At 38.5% G+C, this 14,672-nt stretch overlaps 2 protein-coding genes, 1 long non-coding RNA gene and 1 other non-coding gene across 8 annotated transcripts in view; 2 read left to right on the top strand and 2 right to left on the bottom strand.

The window, feature by feature from the left end:
* The window catches only part of cacnb1 (calcium channel, voltage-dependent, beta 1 subunit), a 31,810-nt gene extending 25,200 nt beyond the window's left edge, over window positions 1–6,610 (bottom strand). For all 5 annotated transcript variants that reach the window (XM_010787430.1, XM_010787431.1, XM_010787432.1 and 2 more), the window contains exons 1-2: window positions 6,428–6,610; window positions 1,481–1,567 (exon numbers count right to left, since the gene is read on the bottom strand). In XM_010787430.1, coding sequence (XP_010785732.1) covers window positions 1,481–1,567; window positions 6,428–6,517 — 177 coding nt within the window. In that variant the 5' untranslated portion in view covers window positions 6,518–6,610. The remainder of the gene's footprint in view (window positions 1–1,480; window positions 1,568–6,427) is intronic.
* Window positions 2,258–2,329, top strand: trnac-gca (transfer RNA cysteine (anticodon GCA)). The gene has a single exon. It is a non-coding gene; the product is annotated as a tRNA-Cys (tRNA).
* Window positions 6,611–7,317: 707 nt separating the features above from the next.
* LOC104959531 (uncharacterized) lies at window positions 7,318–11,738 on the bottom strand. Its single transcript, XR_799879.1, has 3 exons — window positions 11,663–11,738; window positions 10,011–10,079; window positions 7,318–7,874 (listed from the first exon to the last, which is right to left on the bottom strand). It is a non-coding gene; the product is annotated as an uncharacterized lncRNA (long non-coding RNA).
* LOC104959532 (60S ribosomal protein L19) lies at window positions 11,212–13,911 on the top strand. Its single transcript, XM_010787428.1, has 6 exons — window positions 11,212–11,314; window positions 11,686–11,783; window positions 12,461–12,583; window positions 12,793–12,913; window positions 13,445–13,555; window positions 13,722–13,911. The coding sequence occupies exons 1-6, from the start codon at window positions 11,310–11,312 to the stop codon at window positions 13,837–13,839; spliced, it is 576 nt and encodes a 191-aa protein (XP_010785730.1). The 5' UTR covers window positions 11,212–11,309; the 3' UTR covers window positions 13,840–13,911.
* Window positions 13,912–14,672: the final 761 nt, after the last annotated feature.

Below are 14,672 nucleotides of genomic sequence, written 5' to 3'. Positions count from 1 at the left end.
CTCAGTACTGAACAGGTAAATGTCATTCAGCATGGGCCAAATAATTTCCTCTCACAAATGATGAGGTCAGAGAGAAAAGGGGAATCATTTAGCTGCCATGCAGCGTGGCTTTGAGAAATGTTATGTTCAAACAGGGTTGTGGTTCAGGCCTCGAGCTGTGATGCTTTAACCCCGCCTCCTGTACTAGCCGGGGAGAGAAATGGCGCATTTCCAATGCAGGGCCTCGCACGGCTTAGTACGGTCGGAGCATATACTGCGTCAGCTTAGCCGATCTCCATTCAGAAAACAAGCATTTTAAAAGGTTTTTCGCCTGCCGACTTGTCAAAGTATTAATTCATGGTTTTTACTAACCGGTATCAGTATGTTGTTACTTCGGCATTATTTTGAAACGTGTATTACAATTAAATCACGGTAAAATATGTTCATTTTGTTGTAGTTGCCAACGATTCTCTCACTAGTTTAGCATACTCAGCCCGGTTGTTGGGACGGAAAGAACCTCGATTTTGGAGAGCCAGAAAACTGTGAAAAAGTACACGAGGGCCGGAACTACTCCTAGTGGAAACGCAACCAAGAACGGGCACGCTTAAACCGCGCTCCGCGCTGTAGTGGAAATGCGCCAAAAGTGTACCTGTCTGACAAAGCTCGGGAAATGATGCTTGCTAGGTTATACTAGCTTCTCAAGACAGAGCCAATAAATGGATATACATCCACAGACCAGAGTGGAGTCAGGGTCAGAGAGGCGTAGTTTGGGTTGAGTCTAAAACATGGGGATTATAATTACATTTAGAGTCCCAGAGAAATCTCGGACGAGACTCTCCTTTCTAACTCGTATATGTGTAACTGCAGTCACAGGGGTTCTATTGTTGTTACCAGCAATGTTATCAAAGCCATTTCAGTGTGTGAGATACAGTACGGTATGTGGGCTGCCTGTGACAAACACACAGGTGAAGAGGGAAAAATACGACCAAAATACAGAAACAAATATAAAAGTGTTTCATGTTGTAAGAAATCAGCACAGCTCTGCCATGTGCCAGATAAACAAAACTTGAAAACAAATGTGTTAATAACAGTTCATGGTTAAAATGTGGCAAATAAACCCTTTAAACTCTAGTGTTCAGTTTTGCTTTGTTCAGAGGTGTTAGCAAGTTTGTTATTTAAAGATTATAGTTCTTCCTTCAGCCTACTGTGTGAATGCTTAGACTTCAAAAAGTTGTAGTACTTTTTTCAGTTATATAAAAGAGCAAAAAATCAGTTACTCTAGACATTTGAAAAGCTTGAAATTGCTTGTTAATTTAAAAAAAGGGTCTAAAATAATAATTAAACTACAGTCTATATGGGGCTGCTGAATTCCCAGCATCAAAGACCTCACTTTGACTCCATTAACATTTTATACGAGTCTTCATTAAATAAAAATTAAGCTGAGACTCAGTCTAGGACCTGGATTAGTGGTCTGGAGGAAGGATTAAATGTGAAATGTTACCTGTCGGACAAAGCTGTTCGAGGTGGTGTCAGATGAGGTGCTTCCATCAGAGCGCTTAAATCGGCTCTTCCTCTTGCCATACTTTCCCTGCAATTGGAGAGGTTGGAGGGCAGGGGAGAGGGGGATTGGGAAATAAAGAGAAAAACAGAAAGTTTCATTGAGTGTTTCCAAAATAATCTTTCTTGACATATCTCTTAGTTAACCTTGTTTCCGGGGAGCATGACAGCAGTTAACATTCGGCATAGCATTTGTTAAAGCTTCTGAATATGATCAGGCAGTCAGATAGAACCAGAGATAGAGCAGCGCTGCTCCCAGACTGGAGAGGAAGTCGACCAGATTAAATGTGTCCTGAGTGTCCACGAACAGCATTCATTACTCGTCATTTTTCATGTTCAGATGCAAACTGGGACCTTGTAATTTGATTGGCAGACCCCTTGCAAATGGCCTATCCGGGTTGGGCAGAGGCCACACAGCACATTATGAGCCCACCCTGCCCACATTGCCATGGTTACACAATCCCGACTAATTACATTAGTTGGAAGCACATCAGGAGACTGGCTGTGTTGTTCTTTCAATATAAAAAAAGTGCTGGTTAAGATAATGCTTAAAAAATAGACATGTCAAATGTGTTCATTTTACAGCACTTACAGGAGGGGGTGTCACACCACAAATGTCTTGAATTGAAAATGTGATATTGATAAAGTGTCTTATTTCCAAAACATACTTAACACCTCTATGGCCCTTTATAGACCTGTGTACTTGCATGTTTAGACCACTGGGGGTATAGCTCAGTGGTAGAGCATTTGACTGCAGATCAAGAGGTCCCCGGTTCAAATCCGGATGCCCCCTCTTTTCTATAACATATGACGCCCCAGTACATTACATTACATGTCATTTGTTAGATGCTTTTATCCAAAGCGACTTACATACATTCAGTACTGTGGACAATCCCCACAGGAGCAATTTGGGGTGAAGTGTCTTGCCCAGGGACACAACGACATGCTGACTGCAGTGGCACTCAAACTTGGTACCCCCTGATTCGAAGTCCAGCACTCTATCCACCGAGCCACAGCCGCCCAGTAGAAGAGGCAATCACTACAATAACAATTTTATGTAATACATAAATACACATTCCTTAAAGACAGCCACTATTTTATTTAGGTTCTGAAACTAACATTTTAAAAATTGCTCAAATAAGCCACTACTGTTTACAGAGCAACAAGGTAACATCTTTCCATTACATTTTTTGCTGATGCTTTTATTCTTGAAATTGCTTGTTTTGTCCAACCTGATCCAAAACCCCAAATATATGTTATTTACAGGAATTATAAGACAGTAAAGAACAGCAAAGAAGTGGGAACTTTCCGAGGCTTGAACCTTAAGTACCTTAAAATGATTATAACTAAAATGTGATACTTTACATTTTTTGACAATGATGATGTCTATCAACCCTGCATATTACCCAGCAGCTGCTTTAAACATGTGTTAACAACCCGCCAACAGTAAGCTCTCTCCAACTAAACTCCAATAATATCAAAGGATTTGAGGTGAAAATAGGTAAACATGTAAATGGATGAGATGCAACATATACTAAAAACATAGAAAAAAACGATTTAAAAAGGGTTTACTTACACTAAATATTTTCAGAGAATCATGGCTTTTTAGACATATTCTAAGATACGATTAGTTCTGTGTTTTTTTTTAAATAACATAATCTGATGATTTTTTAAAAACATATCTAACTTTTTGCCACCATTTCTATGGTAACATTTTCTATATATATATATATATATACACAAAAGAAAATTCCTTGTATGTGTAAACCTACTTGGTAATAAAAACGATTCTGATTCTGCATGTATTATGGTAAGATTTCAACGTACAGATTAGACATGTCTGAATTTGAGGAAAAGCAATCCCCTTTCAGCTCAACGGGGTTAGCAATACAATCTTATAATAAAATTACCAATACTTATTTTGCCTCATATAAGCATCAGACAAAACAAAACAAAAAATATCTTCACCGCTTCCCCTTTCTGTCTGACGGTATACAGTAGCTGTTGTCTATGTTCTCTTCAAAGTCCCCGGTCTCTTTTGAAAAACAAAGTAATATTACTTGGACGGTTGTTGCCGGTGAACCACTGCTTTGATTGGTTAATCTGTTATTTTGGTGGACTAAAGGGTTTCCAAAGTCACACGGCAACTGACACGGTTAACGGCTTTGGATTCCTGTCAGAAAGGGCTGTCTAACAGAAAAGAAAAGCTGAAAAACTACAGTCTTTACTTAAATTGGTTGAATATCTTTTAAGGTAGGCATTGGTAATACATTGCTTAGATCCTGAGCCTTAACTCCTGTCTATTTCTCCAAACTGGGTGCATGCTGACCGCCATCCACTCTACGTGTAACCCATTTCAAACAATCCGAGTTATCCCTTTAACGTGTTTATCAGCTTATCCAGATAAGATATCCAGTCACAAATCTCTAATGTAAACAGAATCTAACTCACCATCCTAATTGCTAAAGGTTGCAACACGACCAAACAAATTCCCAGTACAGCCATATATTCAGAACAAAGATGAACACACTGCAGTTACAAAGCCATAATCCACTTCAGTATAATAAGAGTTGACAATGGAAAGTTAAGGTTGAAAATAACTGACATATATAAGATAATCACACAGTGAATGTTTATCCCGCTGGAGATTTTGCTGTGCCACCAGATATATCAACAATTAAGCTGTCAAATAAAATGTTATCAATATAGATAAGAGCTCAATTATGAAAAAGGACCTATGTGGTTCGAAAAATGAAGTTTCTTATAAGGATGTTCTGGTGATTGTGCGGGGATAAACGCACTGCAGTCAGAATTTCAAAATTACATTAAATATGATGTGTGTCCATGCCTCTATGATTATAGCCATGATGGGGCGAGCTACTGTCATCAAAGGGGGGAAATGCCAGAAGAGGAGGGGAGGCTTCCTGTTGGTAAACATCCTCGCAGATTAAGTGTACAATTAAAAAGGGTGTTGTGTGTAAACAGGAGACTTTAAACTGAGAAGCATGGAACTTGGAGGCAAAATACCTTTTTTTCTAGTTCTGTATGATCACAAAAATGGTAATCACGAAAAGCTGGGTTGGTTTAAATACACACACCTGGAAAAAAATGATATTTGGAGTAATTAAACTGAAAAAGTGGTTTAATGTGGCAAAGCAATAAGACAGAATATGTGGAAATATGGGCGACTGTGGAAAGGTACTCAATTTCACTTAAACATTTTATTTTCAAAAGATAAAAAAAGAAAAATGGAGAAGGAAGAAAAGCACATTTATTTTATGTCTCCTATTTTCATCACGGTTCTAAAGTAATAACGTTGGATGTTTCTATGTGAATATTGAGAGAAAGTAATAATGTTAAGGACTGATATTGTTTCAGGGGTGCATTGGTAAATTGTTGGTTTATACCTGTGTTTGGTTTGAAGGCGATTTGAAACGGCTGTTTTCTGTTTGTATTTTGTGAGACAATAATAAAACATGTCTAAAAATGCAGCTGGTTGGTTGGTTACACGATGTCACAACTTTAAAATATAAACCCCTTATCTGAAAGATGACGATGCTCAACAACACAATCTTCAGCGACACTGGCGTTGAATTTGGATCATGTCTTTGACCAATATCTTTTTTTTTCTCTGGGAGAAAACTCAAATCGTCTCCTTCAGGATATTACAAATGTCGCTCCCTGCTTGTCTCTCCACAGCAGAGTTATAAATACATATACCAGCATGACCTGCTGCTGGTCTGGATGAACTTTATATCTAATTGATCAGAGCTACCACACACACAAATATGAAACAAACCATTTCCAGCTGCCTGGCTAAAGGAGGGGGTCCATCTGCTTCTCACCAAAGCCTCACAGCAGATAAAGATCTGATTTTTAAAAACAGACAGGACGAGGTGAGATGGCGAGAGCAGGATGGAGATAGTGGGACATTCAAAGTGGATGCAGAAGGAATCTGGAGAGCTGAGAGATGAGAAGGAGCTGGGAAGAGTGGGAGTAAAGAGGAGAGAACAGGACTTGGCATGGTTTGAAGCGTTGGTTGTCTGTGGTGAGGTGTTGGTTTTTTCCCCCTTCTCCAAAGAGACATTGACTGAGCTCAGGCGTGGGTGTGTTGTTCTAGATATTCTCATCATTTATTTTTTCATCCATTTAAACTGTTATGACTAAACATGCTCACAATATCCTGTCACTTTCTATTAGTCACAGCATATTTGTAGATGTAAATAGACTGACACCATCGAAAGTTGAAAAATAAATGGAGAGATTACCTCATCAAGTGGAATTTCTGAGGGTGGGCAGGGTGTTAGAGTTATTTCCTAAAATAATGGCATATTGATTACTTTACTGGTCATGTCAGGTTTGAAAACGTAATGCATAGCATCTCTGTGGGATTCATGTCTATCCACATTGATGCATCTCTCCTCCAGCAGGGCAGATCAACATTTAGTGTACCATCTACTTGATTAATCAATGATTAATCAAAAATAGGCGTGGTTTTGTCGAGGACCCAATGATAACACTGCAATAAAACCAGCGTTACATCATATCCTCACATATGGTTACACATAGAGACTAATTAAACCCAACACAACTCAAAACCGAGGATGAAATCAACACATATCTAAATCCAAATCAAACAAACTAGAACATGTAATCAATTTGAGCTTCCTCGGATAAAATTCGGCTTTGAATCATTGCAGCGAACACGAGCATGTTGGGCTCCCGAAAGCAAATGAGGCGACTTAATTGCTGAACAACCTGTTAATCCTCGGAAGTGAAACAGCCTCACCGTCCTCGAAACGCCTTTTCCCCATAAATGCACATTAGTTTGCGCAGTCTTTTTTGTTTTCCTGTCACGATATTGCCTCCATTTCTGCTGTTTGCATCTTACCTGTGTGTGTGGATGATGGTCGAACATGTCCATTTGGATCTCCTGGGTTGAGGTCGAAGGCGTCCTGGACATACTACTTTTCTGTACCATTGATTTAACTTTTTAAAATCTATTTTCAGTTTCGTGTGTTTATGATGCTGAGGACCAACACATTTTTTTCCAGGGAGTGATGAGTCGCTGATCTGAGCTGGTTGGTAAAAATAATGGCAACAGCTGCCTTCCTCCAGCCTATAGCGTTACACACTTGCGCACCAGGCTTTTACACTAGAGTCAAGTCAACGGAATCATGCACTGGCACATCCGGCTACAGCTATCAAAATAAAAATATTTAGCATTGTAAACTCAATAGCTGAGAAACTGTCAAGGTGTAGCCTACTATTGAACGTGTAATTATTTGTTATAGCCTAAATATAATCATTTAAAAAACGTCAGCATGTTTATGTTAACCTTTAAATAGAATACTGCTTTATTTAATGCAGATCATTACTCCCTGTAACTTCAAGATTGTTTCATTGTAACTGGTGAAATGTTCTCTATTTTCTTATTTTTTGCAAACAAATAAATAGAAGACTACCAACAAGTTGCCTCATGTTTAAATATATCATAATATTTGCCTATTGTCACTATGTGGAGTTTACTTTACCACGAGAGGTGTACACAAAAATATACTGACTCATTAACATCAAACATTTAACAATTTAGAGTCTTCAGTTTCACAAATAATTTTTTGTTTTAATATTATTTGTGTGAGGAAACTAAACCAACCACTTATGTCACTCTTGTTTCTTTTCATGATATTGAATTGATTTACAGGGCTTTAACTAAAAATAATTTACATCAACAAAAAGTCAGCAGACTACTTAATATAATATAAAACAGAGAAAAGCGGGAAATCTCTACGTTTCAGAGGGCGAAAACTGAATTTTATTTGACGATTGCATGATAAATTACTTTTACAGTGAATTATTTGTTGCAGATTATATACATATACTTACACATTTCAAGAATCATTGGGACTAATCCTATTCCTTTTTTGAATTATATAACTTACCATGATTTAAGTTATCACTGCTAGGGCTCGTGACACTAAGTAATAATGACATCATATCAAAAGTAATGGAACCATTACAACCAGAACAGTTGTGTCAAAAGTCAAATCGATAGTCTTCTAACAGACATGCTTTAATTTTGAAGGCAGATTCCTCTTACTACCGGAATGAGTCAGTCTTCCTCTGCCTATCTTGACGCTGGTTCTGTCTCCTGTGTGCGCTCCATGGACTCCAGCTGGGAGTCGAGGTCCACACCCCGCTGAACAGACCCCACCTTCACTTATCGATTGATGAAAGAACAACAGAGCAGCCGTGGTGATGGAGGTAGGCCTACAAAGACCATCAGGCCAAGCCGCTTGTCACCACATTGGGAATCCAGAAACTCGAGGTCCTAGGGGCTTTAATGGGGGGGAGAACAAATTCACAGTTAGTTTGTGGCAGCAGTGGAGAGGTTCAGTCAATCAAGGCTCATTCTGAAGTGGCCCGGAGAAAAACACCCAAACTCCAAGGACCCTGCACTATAACTGACATTTTGACCCAGAGGGGGCCTGAGTTTTTTTTTTAGCAGGGGCAGACATTACTGGGTCCCTTTAACATGTCAAAAATGAGGAGCTGTTTTCAGGGGCCACAGATTTTCTGACAGTGCTTTTGTGGCTCAAGACAGCAAACATAACTTTTGGTTACTGTGATAATATATCAATGTAATAACATTAACATCAAAAGTTAATTATAGATGCAATCAGATGTATCAGTAGTCATCTAGGGAGCATTGATGGTTATCCTCTTTAAAAAATGAAAGGAAAGAAACAGATGATATTAGAGTCACTGTGACTCTCTGCAGCAGCTGGTCGACATCTTCCTCCAAGAAAAAACATAATGTGCAGCAGGGGGGTGCAGGGTTGAGTTTGTCCTCAGCTGCTCATTTGATGTTCCTCTTCTTTGCTGCTACTAAAGAAAAATAAGTGGATAAACAGTCCTTTGGCATTTAGCTGATGCTCTTCTTTGCAACTTCTTGTAATAGATTAAACTCAGGTTTCAGGATGGGAAATAGAACAAGAAAAATGCAAGGGTCAAGACTATGAAATAAATATGCTTCAATATTGTATTTATTCTCGCATCTTTATTGTTGATTTTGTCTCCTTAGGTCATAATGCTTTGATGAATACTTACCATGCAGTGTGAGTAAGCAAGTAAGCAGAACTTTATTTGTATACCACATTTGGTTCCAGGTGCATGATGCATGAGCAACCCTGGTAATGCAGCCACATACACCATACACATAAAGATAAACATAAAGATAAACATATGACATCATGAGTAGAAATGATTACAACAGTCACATAAATTATACAGATTTAGAACAAAATATATATGCATATATTTATATATTAAAAATAAGATCAGTAGGAATTTTTAAAAGAAACCAAAATAATACCAATAGTTGACTGATCAACATTTTAAAAAAGTTACTTGAGTTAAAATCAAATCAAATACTTGTTCATAATTCAATGAAGTCACAACACCTTGGTAAAGGTCAGCAGCACAGTGACATATGAATGAATTCAGCTTTAAAGGGACTTGCAGTTATGATTGTTGTAGATATTTGGCTCAATCCACAACTACAACACACCTCTGAAGTGTTGAATCAATCACTATTCAACTTTAAGATCTGTTCCAATGAAAGCCAAATAAGCAACATGAAAAATGTGTGCAGTAGCTAATTTGTTTTCGCCTGCACATGCCTAAACCCTAATGTGATGCTATTTGTACCTCAGTTAACACTACAGTTTCTCGATCATATTGAGCGTGTTTCTGAGTATCCTGGGAATGTGTTGCACATATACGAACATATTCAGTTCTTTTTGTAAACCTGATTACGCTAGCTTGAGTGTTCAAATAGACACTATGACACTTTGGTAGTGGCCCCTGCTTATAGTCTGCTTGTGGGTGCTGCATCAGCTGAATGTGCTTCTGTTGTTTTCAAGGCATCAAAGGAGTCTGATGGCAGTCCCTGAGCCACATCTGGAGCACCTGGGCCCGATGCAACACAGGACTTAAAAGCCCCAGCCTCCAGTGGCTTCATCTCTCCCCTGCCAGCGCACGCTACCCCTTTTGCTTGATTTATCCATTTTCGAAATCCCCATTAGCTGAGACATTGGGGACTGCTAATCTTCCTGGGGTCCGTAACAGGACGGGACACATTATATATATGACATGACATACAAGATGCACCATTCAATTATTATCATCAACCAAGATTTATGTAATCAGTGAAAACATACATATTTAGGTAATTTGCATTCATGATTCTTCAAAGAGGAATACAAATGCAATAAAGTTAAGTGATCCATCTCTTCAGTAGACATATAGTTCAACCTCTTTAAGGTTTAAATACTTTTGATCACTCATGCAGCGGCACATTTCTGTGCAAAGAGGAGAGCAGTGTCTGTTTAAGCTGTGGTAGGAGGTGATCCGGTACTTTAGTCAAATACTTTGTCCTGAGCTGATGATTTCAGTTGGTATTTCTGAGTTACCTGAGGTGAAGAAGTGCCACTCTTGCACCCACATTGTTGAGCGTGCAGTGTTGCCATGGCGATGGGGTGCTGCAGGAGAGCCAAGGATGCAACACTGTCAGGTGTTAATCCTATTTTAGCAGCCAACTCACATTTTATTTTCAATACAGGCCATTTGAAAGCCTAATATTTAATTGTTCTAATCTCTTTATTTATTAAAAAGGTGTAATTCACACTCTTATAGGCTGAATTTTACAATAAATATTTAAAGTTCAGACTCTAAATGTCTTTTTGTCTTATCTTTACTTTCTTGTTAGATAGCACCCTATATTTCCATAACAGTATCGAGTTAGTTCAAATGTATGGTAAAAATCTAGTGCTTAACATCTATTTGTCCTTTTCCAATGTTTGAACAGACCTGTGTTTGGTTTTGATCTACTGTGTTTTTAGAAAGCCGTTTAAGTTGCATGTCCTTTTTTTGTGTTTGCTCTTATTTTGGAAAGTTGTTTTTTAACACCTTAGCATATCGGCATATTATGGATTTCAAATGTATTTGTTTTTAACATGTGTATTTATGAATTTGTACACAACTTTTTCTTAAACTACATTTTAACTGGCATATCATAATATGCAGTTATGCTATTTTCTCAGTCAGGAAGGCATTTAGCATCAATTTATGATGGTAAACAAACACAGATTACAATATAATAATAAAATAACCCTCTATTGGTATTGTTTATTGAGTTGCATCATTGTTAGTTATACTGTTGTGTTTTTATTTACATTGTGCAACCTTATCATCTCCTTTTGAAGGTTGTTGAAGGCTTTACGTCAAGTATTACACAAAAAAAGGGTAAATTTAGAAATATTATATTATCATTTAAGAATATTGGCCCTCGTTGTACAAATGCATTGTATAAAACATATGCCGACTGTAAATATTCCTGATAACGTGTAATGTTATGTTTTTTAGTTTAAACTGGAAACTGGATTCAACAGCGTCCTCATGTGTTCGACAGCAGAATGCACCCAACCTTACCCATAATGCACTGTAAAAACACTGATCTGTACCATTCTATTTAAGAGGGGTGATAATAGATTTCAAATCTCCACATTTCCATTGTCGGTATCCTTTTTCACCAATCTTATCTATACGTAAGTGCAAACATTTGCACTACTTCTAATGAAAACATTATTTATAATGCCATTTGTAGTCTAGGTTAACACAGAGATGTTTCGCGTTCAGAGATGGACTCTCCTCCATAATGGTAGCTTCCAGTCCGTCTCTCAAGCCTTCCTTTTCCCACTGAAGTAGCAGCCATGAGGTAGGAACATTGCCGAATGAACAAAAAAACGAATCGTTTAACTGTTAAAATGCACATATGTAAACCCCATATCAATAAAATAAGACACATGCATTCCCTCTTCATCGTCAGATAAAGCTTTGGTGTAATTATCAAAACAGAAACCTATATTTTAACGCGGCCTTGTGTAACACGTTGTAGCTGACTGAGAAGCCATGTTGTAAAGTCGGTTAGCTGTCAGCTGCGCGGCTAACGGCGATTTTAGCCACTGGCATATTTCATCGACAGTCATGAAACCTTTCAATGTTGACATACGTTTCATACACAAAATAAAGCAGTATACGATAATGTAACTATTGGGTATCTAACCTGAGTTATGTGTGTGTGCTCAGGCTCCAGAAGAGGCTTGCTTCGAGCGTCCTTCGCTGCGGCAAGAAGAAAGTGTGGCTGGATCCCAACGAGACCAATGAGATCGCCAACGCCAACTCTCGTAAGTAAAGCAACAAGTCACCATTTTAGTTTGCTAGTCGTATTATATGTTTCACCATTTAGGCCTACTGAAAATCTGAGGTGACCTGTCTTAATAAATGCATGTTCCCGGTGTTACATGGTGCGAATACAGATTTAAATGCAGTAAACAAAACGGTACTCAAGTCAAAGTTTTGACGAGTAAAGAAGTAGTCACTAACGCTAACATCATTTAACAGGAGCTCAAAAAGTAATAACATACCTAAAGTGTACTTTAATAGATATTATATTGCTTTATCCAGAACCAGACAAATGGTTCAAAAATAACGTGTCAACCTTTGGGTGGCTGGTCATAATTTGCGCTAGAGAAACATACATTCCTGAAAACATTAAACCATATTATGAACACATAAAAACTCAATAACATGGGACCCTCTTAACATGAAAACAGTACTGTTTCAATTTGATATATCGAGATTTCTCCGATAACTAAATGCACTAAATTGCGTCTCCATGCCTCTTAAAGGTTAAAGTATTTTACAAGTTTTGCTGATAGTTTTAAAATGATGTACTCCTGATTGTTAAAATTAACTAATTCCTAAAAAATGCAACATAATGAGCAACGTAACATACTTTTTTCTCTTTCCTGATGATGAATCGCTGCATCCCAGTAGCTCACTTGTTTCCTTCTGTCTTCAGGCCAGCAGATCCGTAAACTGGTGAAGGATGGTCTTATCATTCGCAAACCTGTTACGGTCCACTCCCGTGCCCGCTGCCGCAAGAACACGCTGGCACGTCGGAAGGGGAGACACATGGGAACTGGTGAGTTTAAATCGCCATGTTATACTTTGCAGAGGAAAGTCATTCACCAGGCTTTCTGTTTACGTTATGATTTGATTACATTTCTGAATTAATTAGCTGTGCAATGTTTTTAATATTTAATAGCAAGTCTTGTGGAATGATTGTTTTGTCAGACTTCTTAATATTATGATAGTGACGGTAACTTGACTGGACTTAATCCCCTTTTCCAGGTAAGAGAAAGGGTACAGCCAACGCTCGTATGCCAGAGAAGTTGTGCTGGATGCGCCGCATGAGGATCCTGCGTCGTCTTCTGCGTCGCTACAGGGAGGCCAAGAAGATCGACAGGCATATGTAGGTTCAGGACATCTTCACTAGTTGTGTCTGCCTTTATTGATGTGGCCAGTTTTTTGTCATGTCTTGTTATTTTAGAGTCCAAGGTTGTTGGCTCAATATTTCTAAAATGGCTCGTATACATCTGGTTTTGTTTAATCCGCTTTTTCTTGTGATAGCAATGTGAAATAGATTTTGGACATGGGATTAAACCTGTTTCAAAACAGTACTGCAACAAAGGAATGTAGAAGCTCGTTGTTTTGTTGTTGTTGTACCATGGTATTCAATTGATATAACAAATTGTCAAATGTTCTTGGTATTGGTATCCACTACTAATCTCTGTAATCATGACATTCTGCTGTGATCCTGGGCCTATGTTACACTAACCATTGCTCTGAAAGTGTTGGCAAATCATGAGATGAGCTCAGTAAAGCTCGTTGAAAATGCTGATATTACACACAAGCCCACATAAAATATTTGGTGCACCTGACAACCCTTTTGTAATCAGTTTGTGTATTATTTTAATATTTGTTTTTCCTCGCTTTCTCTCAGGTACCACAGCCTCTATCTGAGGGCCAAGGGTAACGTGTTCAAGAACAAGCGCATCCTTATGGAACACATCCACAAACTGAAGGCAGACAAGGCTCGCAGAAAGCTCCTGTCGTAAGTCTTAAACCATCCCTGTGTTGTTTTTCCTGTCCACAGAAAAGCTGCATTTATTCTGAAAGTGTTAGGATAAAAAGTTATGCAGTAAGGATTATACCATCAACTCAATTTGTTGATGTTAAAATGTATCGTTACATACTAACATCTTTCTGCCTATCTACAGCGATCAGGCCGAGGCTCGTCGTAACAAGACGAAGGAGGCCCGCAAGCGCAGAGAGGAGCGTCTCCAGATCAAGAAGGAGGAGTTCATCAAGACCTTGGAGGAGGAGACCAAGAAGTAATGTGGATCCGTCAATCCTGCCTGACACTGCCACCTGTCAAGTGTTGACAATAAAAGTGTACATAAAAACACAGATGATCATGTGTACTTTCTTTCCTCATTAAGTGAATACCTGATTAGCGGGAGCAAATAGTTTGAAAAGCTGGAAGGCTGACATCCACAGTAATCATGAGATGAATGAGACAATCATAAATTAGTTTTAGAAAATCTAATTTTAATTTGCTTTGTTTTGCTATAAATACCTAATTTACAGCTTATAAAAATCTAATTTTAGTGTAATAAAAAGTTATATTTTGGCCACCTGGAATAAATCTAATATTTAATCAGAGCTGTGTTCTTAGTCCGTATTGACTCTAATGTTTACCTCCTAATATCTACTGTTCAGCAGCTAGTCACTAATTGTGTCTGGTTCATTTGGTGCATACTATGTCGTTTTCAATGGATCTTCCACTGAAACCGGCTGTCTTCTATATCTTAAAGGTCCCATGTCATGCTTATCTGGTTATTACCCGTACCCAGGCGCGTCGTCTGGCAAGCCCCGGATGTTTTTTCTTTAGCCCCGGACAATTCTCCCTTAATAATATAATACATTAACCGTGCTTTGCCTGAACCTCATCATGACACTAGAGAGGATGGCAGGATTGTAATTTCCCTTGTTCAGTGAATGCAACAGAGGCAAGACACCAGACCAATCACCAGAGAGTTGCATGGAAATAAACGTCTCTTATTTGCTGACAGGTACCTATCCTGTGTCAATGGCCCCGTCTCAGGTCGGTTAAATGAAATCCTTGCTTCCCTCACTTGCGTCGTTTCCCTGTGTTTAGTCCCTCCCTC

The sequence above is a fragment of the Notothenia coriiceps genome, unplaced genomic scaffold (assembly GCF_000735185.1).
Source record: "Notothenia coriiceps isolate Sejong01 unplaced genomic scaffold, NC01 NC01_scaffold00030409, whole genome shotgun sequence".
Taxonomy (NCBI): Eukaryota; Metazoa; Chordata; class Actinopteri; order Perciformes; family Nototheniidae; genus Notothenia; species Notothenia coriiceps.
This window is presented reverse-complemented; position numbering and strand designations above follow the sequence as displayed.

Excerpts from the sequence above, each read along its gene's own strand:
- LOC104959532 (XM_010787428.1), top strand. Across the intron at positions 12,584-12,792 it reads GGGGAGACACATGGGAACTG|GTAAGAGAAAGGGTACAGCC; the intron begins GTGAGTTTAAAT and ends CCCCTTTTCCAG. Across the intron at positions 13,556-13,721 it reads GCTCGCAGAAAGCTCCTGTC|CGATCAGGCCGAGGCTCGTC; the intron begins GTAAGTCTTAAA and ends GCCTATCTACAG.